General features: G+C 50.7%; 1 protein-coding gene and 1 long non-coding RNA gene across 2 annotated transcripts in view; one reads left to right on the top strand and one right to left on the bottom strand.

Annotated features, from left to right (window-relative positions):
• The window catches only part of COL23A1 (collagen type XXIII alpha 1 chain), a 374,601-nt gene that overhangs the window by 276,056 nt on the left and 82,803 nt on the right, over positions 1-15,742 (top strand). Inside the window, exon 3 of the mRNA XM_028497974.1 lies at positions 10,495-10,539. Within this exon, the coding sequence (XP_028353775.1) occupies positions 10,495-10,539 (45 nt within the window). The remainder of the gene's footprint in view (positions 1-10,494; positions 10,540-15,742) is intronic.
• LOC114487534 (uncharacterized) lies at positions 9,703-13,660 on the bottom strand. Its single transcript, XR_003682722.1, has 3 exons — positions 13,574-13,660; positions 12,566-12,628; positions 9,703-9,780 (listed from the first exon to the last, which is right to left on the bottom strand). It is a non-coding gene; the product is annotated as an uncharacterized lncRNA (long non-coding RNA).

Below are 15,742 nucleotides of genomic sequence, written 5' to 3'. Positions count from 1 at the left end.
CTGGGCCTGTGCGTCCGGAGCCTGTGCTCCACAACAGGAGAGGCCACAGCAGTGAGAGGCCCGCGTACCACTAAAAAAAAAAAAAAAAAAAAAAATGCAACTGGAATGCAAAAAAAAATATTTGTGCGGTGTATGGAGAAGGTGCTGTGACTGATGGAACATGTCAAAAGCGGTTTGCAAAGTTTCGTGCTGGAGATTTCTTGCTGGACGATGCTCCACGGTCGGGTAGACCAGTTGAAGTTGATAGCGATCAAATTGAGACATTAATTGAGAACAATCAACGTTACACCATGGGGGAGAGAGCCAACATACTCAAAATAACCAAATCAAGTGCTGAAAATCATTTGCACCAGTTTGGTTGTGTCAATCACTTTGATGTTTGGGTTCCACATAAGTTAAGCGAAAAAAAACCTTCTTGAGCGTATTTCCACATGCAATTCTCTACTTAAACGTAAAGAAAACATTCCATTTTTAAAACAAATTGTGATGGGCGATGAAAAGTGGATACTGTACAATAATGTGGAACGGAAGAGATCGTGGGGCAAGTAAAATGAACCACCAACAACCACACCAAATAAAGGTCTTCATCCAAAGAAGGTGGTGTTGTATATATGGTGGGATTGGAAGGGAGTCCTCTATTATGAGCTCCTTCCAAACTATTAACTCCAACAGGTACTTCTCCCAACTAGACCAACTGAAAGCAACACTTGATGAAAAGTGTCAATAGAAAACGCATAATCTTCCATCAGGATAACGCAAGACCACATGTTTCTTTTTTTTTTAACACCTTTATTGGAGTATAATTGCTTTACGATGGTGTGTTAGTTTCTGCTTTATAACAAAGTGAATCAGCTATACATATACATATATCCCCATATCTCCTTCCTCTTATGTCTCCCTCCCACCCTCCCTATCCCACCCCTCTAGGTAAGACCGCATGTTTCTTTGATGACCAGGCAAAAACTGTTACAGCTTGGCTGGGAAGTTCTGATTCATTGCCGTATTCACCAGCCATTGCACCTTCGGATTTCCATTCATTTTGGTCTTTACAAAATTCTCTTGGACTGCCCTGGTGATGCAGTGGTTGAGAATCCACCTGCCAATGCAGGGGACGCGGGTTCGATCCCTGGTCCAGGAAGATCTCACATGCTGCGGAGCAACTAAGCCCGCGAGCCACAACTACTGAAGCCTGCATGCCTAGAACCCATGCTCCGCAACAAGAGAAGCCACCGCAATGAGAAGCCCACGGACCGCAACGAAGAGTAGCCCCTGCTCGCTGCAACTAGAGAAAAGCCCTCACACAGCAATGAAGACCCAATGCATCCAAAAAAAAAAAAAAAAATTCTCTTAATGGAAAAATTTTCAATTCCCTGGAAGACTGTAAAAGGCACCTGGAATAGTTCTTTGCTCAAAAAGATAAAAAAGTTTTGGGAAGATGGAATTATGAAGTTGCCTGAAAAATGGCAGAAGGTAGTGGAACAAAACGGTGAATACGTCATTCAATAAAGTTCTTGGTGAAAATGAAAAATGTGTCTTTTATTTTTACTTTAAAACCGAAGGAACTTTTTGGCCAACCCATAAAAGCTTTTCATTCTCTGAAAGCAATAAATCCTGGCCTTCATTAAATTTGAAGGGATACATTGGCCCATGTGTCAGGGATTAAGGCTTTGGGGTGAATTGAGAGCTGAGGAATTTGGTGTCTTTGGGGTGTGCTGGTTTCTGTGCATTTCTCTGGAGCCTGTTTTCCAGCAGGAAAGAGGATCCCAGGAGATGATAGGCTCTGGTGAGAAGTCAATTTGCACTAGCACAGATCTGGGTCTGACTAAGCCCCACAGATCTGCCCCAGGCTCTCCCACCCACCCAACACCAACTCCTCACAGCCTGTGCCGTGGATACAGTTGCCACCTGCACAGGAACCAGCAGTCAGGAGCCACAGGTTCTTTGTGTACAACACCTTTCTTAGCCAGGGCACCAGCTCCTTCTACATTCAGGTTAACATCACCCTTCCTTCACACTTTGAGAGCCCAAGAAAGTCCTTCTCCCCTTTCTGGACCTTCCCACTCGCCCCTTCCAATCCAGGCCAGCTGGCCAGTCAGGCACGGCCTCTTCAGCCCTCAGAGATGTACTCATGGCCTTGAGCCCCATGGAAGAGAAGGGCCATGGTCTCTCTCCATCCCTCTGAGGGGTTTTTCACTCTTCATGCAGGTTTGCTCAGCCCTCCCTTCAGCAGCCTGAGCCGAGGGCTGTGGGAGGCAGCTCTGCCAAGTCCAAAAAGGGGCCTGTCACTGGGCTGCCCCGGCATGGGTCCACATGACTTACCCACCTGTCACTCAAAAGGGCCCCTTCAAGTAGTCTCTTGAAATCTCCACTGTAAGACACAGAAGCCCTTTACTGGAAGCCCTTCCATGAGCCCTATCGCTCTGACCCAGAAACCATGTACCAACCCTAGTCCCCTCCACCTGTGTTCTGCTTCTCTCCAGGTCCTCTGGATGAGACATTCCATTTTTTGCTTAGCTCTGGTGCCTACACCATGGTCTGTTTCCCCAAAAAGGAGACACTTAGGAGGGTAGTGCTGGTGCCAGCAAGAGCTCTGGCAGACCCAGGCCCATCTCCTGGCTCCTGACTAGCTCGGACTTGAACAGTTCACCTCACCTTGGGCCTCAGTTTCTTTTCTGTGAGTTGACCAATTATATCCACATCTCTGAGTTACCAGCAGGATTAAAGAGACAATAAAAGCACCCAGCACATGGCCCGAACAGGCTCAGCACGTGTCAGCCGCCCCACCTCCCCCGAGGCCCGTTGCGCCCCCCCACTTCTGAGCCCCTCCCACCGGGACCCTTGGGACCCTTAGGAGGTGGCTCTTGGGTCTGGTGTGCCACCAGTATGAGTAATGGGTCTGGACTCCATGATCCCATTTAAAAAGCCTTTTTAAAGCTGTTCCTGACTCAGGAGACGAACCAGCCCACAAACAACAGGCATTTCAGATGGGGTAAGGAGAGCATGCCAAAAGCTGGCCAGAGTCTGCTCCAGTGCTGGAAGCATGTGGTCTTTTATTTCAGTATTTAATTCACAGAATTCTAAGAGCCACCTCTGGGCCCCTTCCATTTTGTGTGGTTTTGCAGTGTATTTAAAAATAATAATAATAACAAATGCCAAGAAGTGGTTATAAAAATTTTGGACTATTCTACCTGCCCACCTTCACAAGCATCTTCTTGTGCAGGAGGCCGATGGCAGGGCTGGGATGCCAGGGCTCAGGGTCTCACTGCACGGCCTCACCCACACCAGCTGTATGACCTCAGAGGGTCAATTAATCTCTTTGTGCCTCAGTTTCTCCATCTATGAGATGGATATCATAATAGTAGCCTTCCGGGCTTCCCTGGTGGTGCAGTGTTTGAGAGTCCGCCTGCCGATGCAGGGGACACGGGTTCGTGCCCCAGTCCGGGAAGATCCCACATGCCGCAGAGCGGCTAGGCCCGTGAGCCATGGCCACTGAGCTGCGCATCCGGAGCCTGTGCTCCACAACGGGAGAGGCCACAGCAGTGAGAGGCCCATGTACCGCCAAAAAAAAAAAAAAAAAAATAGTAGCCTTCCTCCAAGGTTTGATGTGAAGAATATATGAGTTAGTACCGTGGAATCAAGATCAGTGCCAAGTATAAACATTCAATAAATGGTACTACCTACCTCTTGTTTTTCTTGAACACTGTTGGGGGGCTCCTATGACTATCCAGAACTGTCCGCTCCTTTGAAGGGAACATCAGCGTCCATATCTGAGGCCCTTTGTGGATGCGAGGGTGGGACAATCCACCGGCCCTGGCCCCTGAGATGGGCTCTGTTCAGGTGGTCACTGAATGGCACAGTGTTCAAAGCAGGCTCTCCAGGTCTGGCCATTGGGCAGTAGGGTTCTGCACGGGCCTAGACAACCATCCTAGCTCCCAACAGACACTTGCCTTACGACCCCAGCAGCCTGTGGCATTGCTTCTCCAGACTGCTTCAGGACCTTGCAACTGGTGGCAGGGCTCTGTGCCACTGGGCTCCCGTCAGCATGGCGGGTGGTGGAGGACGAGCCTGAGGGACCTAAACGCCTTCAGAATGAGCTGTATTTGCTGCGCAAGAGGCTGTGATTTTAATTCCTGGATGACAGCATGACCCCCCGCTGGAGCCCAAGCAGCCTGCCAGCTGGCCAGCCTCTTCTGCTGTCAGTGTCCCCTCCAGGGGTGCCATGTCCCCCAGGCCCTCCCAGAGGCGTCCACAAACTGCACTGCCTCCCTCCTCCGAGGGACAGAGGGCTTTGTTAGGCCAGGCTGGAAATGAGCATGGTGAAACTCCCAGATGGGAGTTTCTGACTCTGAGGTCCGTCTGAAACTTGCAAAACAAAATGATCTGGGGAGATGTTTTAATGATCTGGTCATGGAAGCTCAAATCCAGGGACTTCCTCTGCCTTCTCTGCTCAAGGCACACCACTACGACGATGGCCCTGGGGCTGCAGCCTCCTTAGGGAGCACCAGGCTGAAGGTCTGGGGGATTCGGAACCACCTGACCCCAAACTCCCTTCCTGGAGTCCTGGGAAGAGGGTCGGATAAAGGACCCTCCAGAAGGGCCAGGTCTGAAGGACTCAGAGGCTGTGGACACATTCGGGGATGGCCTTAATCACAGTAGCTGAGGAGTTTAGAGGACAGGCCCTGGAGTCACACAGATCTAAGTACAAATCCCTGTTCTTCCATCTCCTTGCTGTGTACCTTGGGGGACACCACTGTCCCCTATGACCACACAGTTCCAGGCTTTCAGTAGATACTCAGTGGTGTCGTTATAGCCACACCGCCAACAGCATCGCCATGGTCTCCACCAGGCTGACCTTGGTAGCTGAGAACACTGGGAGCATTTCTTTTCTTTTCTTTTAAACTGTGGTAAAATACACATAACAAAATTTACCATTTTAACCATTTTTAAGTATATAATTCAGTGGTATAAAGTACCTTCACATCATTATGTAACCATCCATCTACAGAACACTTTTCATCTTGCAAAACTAAAATTCTGTCCCCATTAAACACTAATTCCCCATTCTCCTCACCCCCAGCCCCTGGCAACCACCATTCTTCTTTCTGTCTCTATGAATTTGACTACTCCAGGTACCTCATATAAGTGGAATCATACAGTATTTTTCCTTTTGTGACCGGCTTATTTCACTCAGCATAATGTCATCAAAGTTCATCCATGTTGTAGCATGTGTCAGAATTTCCTTCCTTTTTAAGACTGAATAATATTCCATTGCATATATATATTGTAACACATTTTGTTTATCCATTCACCATCGATGGACATTTGGGTTGCTTCCACATTTTGCTGTTGCATCTGGGAGCATTTCTTGACTTCTCTGAGCCTCAGTTTCACCAGTCTTTAGAGAAAAAAGAGTGGAGAGGGTTTAAAGCATTTTTCAGAACTGATTATAGATTCAATTAGATAAATTGCACAAAACCTCCTGCCCTTAGGGGCTGGCAGGAGGGAGGAGCAGGGGCTGGGGTTTGGGCGGGGAGGGGGTGGGTTGCTGAGTGACTTTTGGAGCCAGGGGGAGAGGGAGAGGGAGGGGCCTGGGCAGGCTGTCCCCCGGTTGGCCCCAGGGTTGTGAGAGGACAGCAATAAAGCAAGCGTTGCTGAAGGAGGTATCCTCAGGGGAGGGAGGTCCCGGGAAGGATTGAGGGAGACCACCACTGCGAGAACCAGGTCCTCCCTGCTCAGGGCTCCCTGGAGCCTGTTGGCCTTCAGGCCCCCTTTGGAGTTGGTCAGTGACATGAGTGCTCCAGCCCAACCAGAGATGAGATTTTTATCAGTTAGAAATGGTTCCAGTTTGTCTGGCCTCGAACAGTGCTTGAGAAAAGCATCATCCTCCCTGGAGTTACTTAATGTGCAGATGGTTGTCAGAAGCAGAGTCATTTAGCAGCGAGCTGGAGCCCTCGCCAGCCCATGCTATGCCTGAAACCTCAGGATTTCTTTGAGAAATCTCATTCCCAGACCACTCAGCCCATGCATCCTGATCCCTAGGTCCACAGACAGCCCGTGATTAGGGACCTGGAAAAGCTCCAGACTGTCCCTGCCCCTGTGGGCTCAAGGTCAGGGTGTAATGAGGGCTTAGCCAGCTTCTGGACTCAAACCCTGCCCACTATACCATACTTGAGCTATACTGAAATATAGCTGCCCTGTCTCAGGCTTCACCCACCTTGGGAAGCATGTAACCAATGTACATCAAGTCCCCAGATTCTAATGGCCCAGAGGCCCCTGCAGCCAGTTATTTCTTGGGGTCCCAAATAGGCCCCTCTTTTGTGCCCCCAAGCTGGTGTGTCTGCTGCCAGCTCATCTGTTTAACAGTTCTGCAAAGCAGGTGTATTTGCCATCACCCCTAAAATTTTATCCTCATGGATTGGGAACCCAAAGCTCAGAGAGGTTGAGTAAGTTGCTCCAGGTTAAACAGCTTCCTTTCAGTCATGTCTTTTCCCCTTCTGCACCAGCATCACCTGTTGGTATCTGTTGCTCAAAGGCTCTGGAAGGAAACTTTGCAGGTGCCACCATGGCAGCACCCACTGTGAAACACCAGCGTCCCCATGGCTGCCAGCCCCTGACCCAGAGCCTTGTGGGTCACACAGAGGTGAGCACAGCCTGAGCTGGTCTTCATCACCTGGAGACTCTCCAGCCGGGACCATTTTTCCAGCAGCATCCTCGCGCAAGACCTGAGTTTCTCCATCTATACATCAGCAGGTCGATCAAGACAGATTCCCAGGTGACTTCCAGGGCAGCCTGAGTGTCTGAGTCTGTGCCAGCAGTGGGAAATGTTCTGCCACTGTAGAAAGGAAGGAACAGAAGAAAACCAAGAAGTGGAAAGCTCTGAGGCAAACTGCTGGGCCAGGAGCCTGGTTTTGCTTGTTCGGAGAACATCTGAGCTGCAGCCAGCTGGCCAGGCTATCCCTGGGAGCCCAGATTAATCTGCTGCAGGCCTGGCCCAGATGCCAGAGGGCCACAACCCATCTGCCCTGCTGCTCTCCCCAGGGTGGCCACCCCTTCCATTGTCAAGGCTGCCTGCCTGGGGGTTCGACATATCTGGCACAACTGCCCTTGCACCTTAAGAATCACAGACTGATGATGAAGGGCTCCCCAAGGCTCCAGCTGTGTGGTCTTAGGCAAATCTTTTCACCTCACTTAGCCTCAGAGTTCCCCTCTATACAGGGCATACCAGCATATTCTTCAGAGGGCTGAGCAGGGAATAGATGAGCTCCTTGGATGAGCCACAGGAGACCTGGAGCACAAAGGGTTCCAAGTTCATATTTGCTGGATGAGTAGCTGGCCTGGCACCTAGTAGATGCTGAGCCAGGGCTGCTGCCCATGGCCGGCCCTCAGCACCTGACAATCTAGAAACTCATGAAAGGCCGTCCTTCCTGCCTTCCCCACTACAGGTTCCACAATCCAGGCCTCGTGTGTGTAAGCCCTCTCTGTTTGCAAAAGCAGCAGACAGGGAGCCTAGTGGTCAGCATGGGACTCAGCTCTGGCACTCCCCACTCCCAGGGCCTCTATTTGATCAAGCCTGGCAGGCCTCACCGCCTCCATCACCTGCTGTCGGGAGAAAGGAGAGAAAGTATCCCTCATCTCAACAGCTTTGCCCATCAAATTAGATAGTCTTGCATCTCTTCTAAGCCATGGATCTTGTTAGATTCGACAGTCTCTTAAAGAGATTGCCAAGAAATTGTAAGGAGGGACCTTAGGCTGCACAAGATGCGGACTGCACACTGCAGTGGACTATACCTTCTGTTAGGAGGGAGGGCAAACGAGTCACAGCAGGAAGGGTGGGTGGAAGAGGGTAAGCGTGGGGGTAGCCTTTGCCTGATGCCAAGGAGGAAGGGGTCTCAGTTACGTGTGGGGCAAGAGGATGCCTCGGACAGCTCCCAGGTGGTTTCTGGCTTGGCTCTGTGGGTACTGATCATACCTACACCTAGGAGAGAACAGAATGCTGTCGGGAGCACACGGAGAATTGGGAGATGATTTTGGGTTTGAACATGTTGCCTCTCAATAGAATTATCTTGGAGACAGTTGAATGAGTATGAATCTTCGAAGAGTGGGTTGACCAGTTGTCAGTTTGTGAGCTGTTCACACAGAAGCCTCCAGGATCTGGTTTGAATTGGCCTGCAGAGAGTTCACGAGCCTCAGTCTCCTTCTTTACTTAGGCCCTTTCAGTTGGGAGTCCTGTCCAGCCTGCCAGGGTTACAGCCCCACAGGCCCTGTGCACTCAGCAGCCCCCAGGACCCCCACCCAGTCCAGGCCTGCTGGGAGCTTCCTCCAAAGGCCCTGGGAGGCGGGGCACCCCACCCTGCCTGGGCAGCTGTCCACTTGCTAGCATCTTCCTCATTGGGCCCTCTGCCTGACCATGCCACCCAGCAGACCCACCCAGAAAAATCCATTAGTTCAGCCACCTCAGCGGCAGTAAATGTCTTCATTTGGCTTGAGTTTCCCAGTTGGAGAATTTTACAGTCGTACCCAGTAATGACCATTAGAAAACCATGGCACTGCTTTAGCTTTCAGATCCAGGAAGAACCTGGCTTACTCTCCCACTCTTGGGCCCCTTTCCTGCCACGTCCCATACGTCAGCCTGAGGCCCAGGGCAAGTGAGCAACCTTGCTGAGCCAAGCACAGGCCTTTTATAGCCTGGTGAGAGCACAGAATACAGGGACCAGTTTGCTGGACCTTGTGAGTGAAAGCTGGGCCTCTTCTCTCCTACAACCAGAGGAGCGTGATGCTGGGTGTGCCACTGGGGTCCGTCTTCCCACACCCTCGCTCACCCTGAAAACAGATGTGCCTGGATAGAACGGGCGAAACACCGGCCAGCCTCACGAGGTTTCCAGGCGCTGTCAGCCCCATGAAGGAGCTAGGAGGAGAGCAGGATGCATGTTTGGCCGTGAGGGGTCTGAGATGTTGGTGAGACACCCACATGGAGGTGTTGAAGGCAGTTGTCCATGCACTCAGGCCTTGGCTGAGATCACTGACCTGGAGGCTCTTCATAAGCTGTTACACTGGTGTGAGGAGCTATTGTCTGTTATGGGGATGCCAGAATCTTAGCCTCCCTAATCAACACAGCCCTGAGCTATTCCAGCATAAAACTCAAGGTCTCTGTCTGGTCTCGGGAAAAGTCAAGGGCTATGGAACTGGCATGAATTTCTACTCCTAGAACTCATGGGTACATCCCTTATATGGTCAAATGATTTTAGACAAAGGCGCCAAGGCTACACAATGGGGAAAAGATAGTCTATTCAACAAATGCTGTTGAGAAAACTGGATACCCACATGCAAAAGAATGAAGTTGGGCCCTTACCTTATACCATATACAAAAATTAGCTCAGAAGGTTAAAAGGTTAAAATTAACTCAAAGGTCAAAAAGGTAACAAAAGCAAAAATAGACAAATTGGACTACATCAAACTTTAAAACTTCTGCACAGAGAAGGAAAACAGGAGGAAGAATCAGGGGTAGTTAGACTAACGGGGAGTGAGAACAGAGGCAGAGAGGGGAAGGCAAGGGAGCGTCAGGGAGGTTTGCAGCAGGGCTCCCGGAGCAGCGCCGGGACGAGGGAGCGCTGGCTGAGGCCTCAGCCCTCCATTCCCAGGCCAGGCGAGCTGTGCTCTGGGCCCTGCTGCCGCCAGGTTCTGGGTTCCATGACCCAGAGCCCTCTTCCTCTTCAGCATCGCAGTCACTCAGGTCTCGGGGTCTGACATGGGCCGAGGGGCAGAAGGCAGAAGCAGGATGATCTGCATCAGATTCAGAAAGTGCAAAAACGTATGGATGAGACTGGATACCGAAAAGAATGTGCATTGGAGTGCACATTATGTGCAGTAAATCACAAGAAATTTATAAGCGGCTCCCTGGAGCTGTGGGGGAGGGGAGAGAGGTGCCAAAAGGTCTAGTGAGCAAAGGAAGGAAGTAGATGGATAGGATAGAGCCTGTTACCACCGAATTTAAACATTTGAGATGCCATGATAGTGTCTTTATGTGGTGCGTTGTCTCTGTTGTTTTATTTTAGTGAATATTAAAAAGCATTTGTCCGGGCTTTTGTAAGATAACTCCCACCCTCAGCCTTATTTTTCTTGAAAGTCTGAAGTTTCTTAGTGGCAAACTCTTCTGCCTCAAGAGTTTCTAGGTAGTAAACCTTTTTGAATGGGAAAGGACTTGGGAATGAAATAATGAACAGATAATTGAATAACTAAATGAATGAGTGAGGGATGAGAATGCAGCTAACAGGGGAAGATCCAGAGGAGCAGGGGGGAGGGAGGGGCAGGAGATGGAGCTTTCTCCCCACTCCTCTCCCCTCCCCCAGCCAGCAAGATGGTGAGCAGGCTGCCCCCAGGCTGCTGTTATAAGTGTGGGTTAGGGGGTGGTGACGCGGTGGTGCTGGCAGCAGGCAAGCTGTGCCCAAGCTCACTGGCTTCCCTTCTTAATGAGTCCGTCCTTGTTTTCCTGTCTAGGCCCCCCTGGACGGCGTGGCAAACCTGGAAGAAGAGGCGATCCCGGTGAGTCCCAGGTTTTCTTAGTTACTAAACCTAGGCCTGGAAGTCTGCCCTTGACCTGGGACCTGGTTGGAGGTGCCAATCCCCGCACCACTCCATAACGCAGGACCTTTGGTCCTGGGTCAGCTCTTTGTGTCCCCTCCAATTCCAGCCACTGTCCCCAGAGCTGCAGTGCCCAGTGCTGCCTTTCTTGGCTTCTTGACACCATTCCAGTGTTACAATTCCAGTGACAGTACCCTCTATGCCCTTGGCCACCCCCCAAATCTCATTATCAGCCTCAGAAACTTTAATCCCTGGTCTCCCACTCTGAAACGGCCTCTTGTCTTTGCGGGACTCGCTACTGTGGGTCCCTCAAAACAAGATGGTTCTCCTGTGTGTCCCCATTCCTCCCCTGACATGGCCTGTCCCTCCCTTGGCAGAGGCACCAGGAGAAGATCCTTTCCATACCTACCATGAAACCTGCAGACTCACCTGTACTCGCCGCCAGCCTCCCTCCTGCCACCTTCATTTCACCCAAAATGCACTCTCTCTGCATGTACCCTTCCCCCAACTCACAGTGAAGCTTCCCTCAGAGGCTACACACCCCTACCCCACTCCCATCTCCTCTGCCTTGCCTTCCACTCCTCCCAGCCCCTCCAGTCTCTTCTCACTGTCACGCCACTCACATCCTTTTGGCCAGAGTTACCACTGACCACCTGATGGCCATACCAGCAGACACAGATGCGTTGTTGTCTCTCTTCCTGGCCTCACATTGGCCACTCCCCTGGGTCCCCCTCTGACTCTTGCCTGCGTTTCCTCCTACATCTCTGACCCCTTCTCGTATGCCTTTCCTATGGGGCCCACTTGCCTCTTAAATGGATCTGCCCTTGGCCCTCTTCTCTCTCTCCCACCCCTGTGGCTCCGGCGCCCCCATAATGCTGATGATGCCCCCACTTCCTGCCTCCAGCCAAGTCATCTCCTCTGGACCCAGAGGTGGGACCTGGCCCCACTGAACCCAGCACTTCCCCCAGCTGCTCTCCTCCAGCTCCCCATTGCAGGGAGGGGACCTCCAGCCACCTGCTTCCCTATGCAGACACCAGGGCATCATCCTTGATCCCTCCCTCCCCACTCCCCCACCAAATCCCCATCAGTCTCCTCCTCAGTATGTCTCAGCACTGGCCTCATCAGCACAGCCTCCTGCAGTTCTCACCACTGTTCCTCCCATGTCCCCTACCTCCAGCCTCATTGTGGACGTCCGAGGCCCTCCCACTCTGACCCTGTACTCTTATGTCCTCCCCACCCCCAGAATGTCTCCTCCTCTACCTGGACTCTTAACCCAATTCACTATTCTTTGTCCTTTCAGTCTAGCTCAAGCATCTCCTCCAAAAAGGCTTATCTAATCCCTCTGGCTGGGGCCGTCACCAACCCAGCCAAGAGCCTGGTACAGAGGAGGCTCCAGGGAATGGAAATGCACAGAACAGTGAATGAATGAATGAATGAATGAATGCACACGTGCTCAGCCCCTAAGCAAATTCATAAGGAGAGCATGGTGGTAAAGGCAGATTGAGCCTGGGAGAAACGGGGCAGGTTCTCTCTGAACCTCAGACTCTTCTTCCTGACATTGGGCACGGGCCTCTTGTCCTCTCGTTTTGCTGCGTGCTTGTGCTATCTAGGTCCCTACGTAGAAGCCCTCCAGATAAACTCCCCAGAGTTCACTGGAAGGAAACACCTTTCCTGGCACTCTGTTTGCTTTGACTTCCAGAAGCTGAGGACTGTTTTGTGTTTGATTGCAATGGATTTTGTGTGTAATCACCTCCCTGCACCATCGGCCAAATACACACTTCATCACTCAGTTCTTATTTCTGCCCTCGTAAAAGGTTTTATTGCCTTTTATTGTAAGCTCCTGAAGTCCTTTTTGGAAGAAGATGAGGAATACATAGTGACTTTTTTTAGGACAAAGTATAATATTACTCAACTTACTCAAAAACCCATTAGAATTATGACTCCAATTTACAACTGATCTAAAAGTCAAAGAAAGACAAGGACTTACTGGGCCCCTGACACTGCCCTGGGTCCTTTCAAGTCCTTCATCTCATGTGATCCTCACAGAGCTCTGCAAAAGATAAAAATATGTTATTATCCCCATTTTGCAGATAAGGAAACTGAGGCTCCAAGGGGAGAAGTGTCTCATCTAAGGTCAGCTGCTGGGCAAGGGATGGGCAGCATCTCCTCCCCTTCACTGCCCTTTCCCATGCGATGTCCTGATTCTCTGCCTGTCACAGAATGGTGTGAGTAGCACAGAGCAGATGTCCCTCTCTGATTAGCTTTGGCTGGGCCTCGTGTTTATTTCTAGATAGTTTCACACACATGCACCTCTTGGCTTTGGGCCCTTCCCTTGTACAAACCAGGCTTTTTCTTCGCCCCAGGGAGAAAGGCTTTTTTTGCCTGGTGGGACAATATCTGGCTGAGATGGCTTCTTGCTGCTGCTGCAGACCTGCAGACAGAGCCGACCCTGCCCGCCTGTGGGGATGGGTTCCCTCCAGCTCCCAGTGGGAGCCTTTGTCTGGAATATGCCTCACAGGTCCTACAGTGTTTTTGTGTCTCTGTTGTAATGGAGTGGATTTTTCATCTCCCCACTGGCCTATTTCTCAGCTGGGGAAACCAAGCACTACCCTTGGTATTCTCTTTCTAGGGAACTTAGACAGTATTTTTTCTCCTTCCAGACTTCCCTATCCCCAAGAGCATCCATCACTCTACCCTGGCTCCCCCAGCCCCCTAGATCCCTCCCTCTGTCGCAGCACTCCCTGCAGTGCTGGTGGTCTGCTCTGCAAACATGTCCTTCTCCACCAAAGCACAGGCTCCTCAGAGCAGGAGCTTGACCCGCAGGCACTAAAGATATGGTCAATAAATGCTTGTTGACGGGAAAGAGGGAGGGAAGGGAGGAGGGAGGGAGAAAGAGGGACTTTTTAGGAGGCAGGAAGAGACAAGGATGAAAACAATCAAATCCTGCTTGGCTGATGCTTGTGCTAAACCTACAGAGACAAAAGGAGGTACTCACCAAATCTCTGCAGCCGCCAGCCTTAGGTCAGCAGTTTTAGTGTCAGGGTTTTTTATCCACCCTGGCTCCAAGAAACCCTTTCTAAAAATACAGTGGAAGAAGCACTACTGGGATGGTAGAGATAGGACTTCTGAAAATCTGCTCCTCCATGAAAGCAGCAAGAACACTAGGAAAAATTGACCTTTTCAGAATCCTGGAAATTAACGTCTGGTAACAACCTAAGAAATGTTAATTTAAGAAAAAGGTCTGGGGCTTCCCTGGTGGCGCAGTGGTTGCGAATCTGCCTGCCAATGCAGGGGACACGGGTTCGAGACCTGGTCTGGGAAGATCCCACATGCCGCGGAGCAACTAGGCCCGTGAGCCACAACTACTGAGCCTGCGCTCTAGAGCCCTGTGCTCCGCAACAAGAGAGGCCGATAGTGAGAGGCCCGCGCACTGCAGTGAAGAGTGGCCCCTGCTTGCCACAACTAGAGAAAGCCCTCGCACAGAAACAAAGACCCAACACAGCCAAAAATAAATAAATTAATTAATTTTTTTTTTAAAAAAGAAAAAGGTCTGAAACTTGCGGAGAACAGTGAGGTTTGTAGCATTTTAATTTGCCCATCTCCCCAGCCCCATGGTAGCCTTAAAACCATCACAGCCTCAAAATCACAGTACCTGTGAAAACTAGCAGCCATTGGAGGTGGCAGAACAACTTTGACGCTCCCCAAATTCTCATTCTCTGAAACTTGTCACTGTCTGTTAGCTCCCTGGAAAAGCCCATACACAAAACTCATCTTTTTTGACCTGATGCAGAGCTCACTCACTGGGAAAAGCCCTATCCCCAGAGTGCTTGCCAAAAACACTCAGCAGCAGTTGTTTAACTTTGGAGCTGCCTGAGGTGGCAATACAAGTTGGAGAAAACAAGAAGCTGACACAAAAACTTAAATGAAAATCTAGGGGATGAGCTGTCCAAAGGGGCTTTGAAATGCTCCCATATACCTGGGGATCTAGAAGACACATGCCCATGCAGGGAAAGACCTAAGAGAGCCCCAATCTCTCACCTCTGGCTGACCTTGAGTCTCCACTCAAGCAAGAAGTAAAGGCAAAAGCAGAGTTGTAACCTGATAGAGTGTTAAAGTTATGCTCAACACACACAAAGAGCCCCTCAGAACAGAATGGGAGACTTACAAGATCAAGGCATTAAAGAAAACCTCTGTCTTAAGCTGACAATTAAGCAAAGCAAGCAGATAATTCAGTAGCTGCACATGACAAAGAGTACGCATTTCAGAGAATTAGCTCAAAAAAGCCCCTGAACAAACAACAACAACAACAACAAACCCTGGAAAGGAGGAGGGATATCTAGTTTCCTGAGTAGCCATATTAGATTATTTGATGCCCAATTTTTAACAAAGACACACAAAGATACAAGAAAGTATGGCAATGAAAAAAAAAAGAGGAAAAAAACAGTCAATAAAAACTGTCAAGATGGCGGAAGAGTAAGACGCGGAGATCACCTTCCTCCTCACAGATACATCAGAAATACAGCTACACGTGGAACTTCTCCTATAGAACACCCAACGAACGCTGGCAGAAGACCTCAGACCTCACAAAAGGCAAGAAACCCCCCACGTACCTGGGTAGGCAAAAGAAAAAAAAATAAACAGAGACAAAGAATGGGGACGGGACCTGCACCAGTGGGAGAGAGCAGTGAAGGAGGAAACGTTCCCACACACTACAAGCCCCTACGAGGGCGGAGACTGTGGGTGGCGGAGGGGGAAGCTCCGGAGCCTCGGAGGAGAGCGCAGCAGCGGGGTGCGGAGGGCAAAGCGGAGAGATTCCCGCACAGAGGATCGGTCCCGACCGGCACCCACCAGCCCGAGAGGCTTGTCTGCTCACCCGCCGGGGCGGGAGGGGGCTGGGAGCTGAGCCTCGGGCTTCAGTCGGATCCCAGGGAAAGGTCTGGAGTTGGCAGAGTGAAAACAGCCGGAAAGGGCTAGTGCGCCACGGCTAGCCGGGAGGGAGTCCGGGAGAAGTCTGGAGCTGCCGAAGAGGCAAGAGACCTTTTCTTCCCTCTTTGCTTCCTGGTGCGCGAGGAAGGGGTTTAAGCGCGCCGCTTAAAGGAGCTCCAGAAACTGGCGCGGAGCTGCCGAAGAGACAAGCGACTTTTTTTTTTTTTTTTTTTTTTTT

The sequence above is a fragment of the Physeter macrocephalus genome, chromosome 2 (assembly GCF_002837175.3).
Source record: "Physeter macrocephalus isolate SW-GA chromosome 2, ASM283717v5, whole genome shotgun sequence".
Classification (NCBI taxonomy): Eukaryota; Metazoa; Chordata; class Mammalia; order Artiodactyla; family Physeteridae; genus Physeter; species Physeter macrocephalus.
The sequence above is the reverse complement of the archived record's forward strand: the minus strand, read 5'-3'. Positions and strand labels throughout refer to the sequence as shown.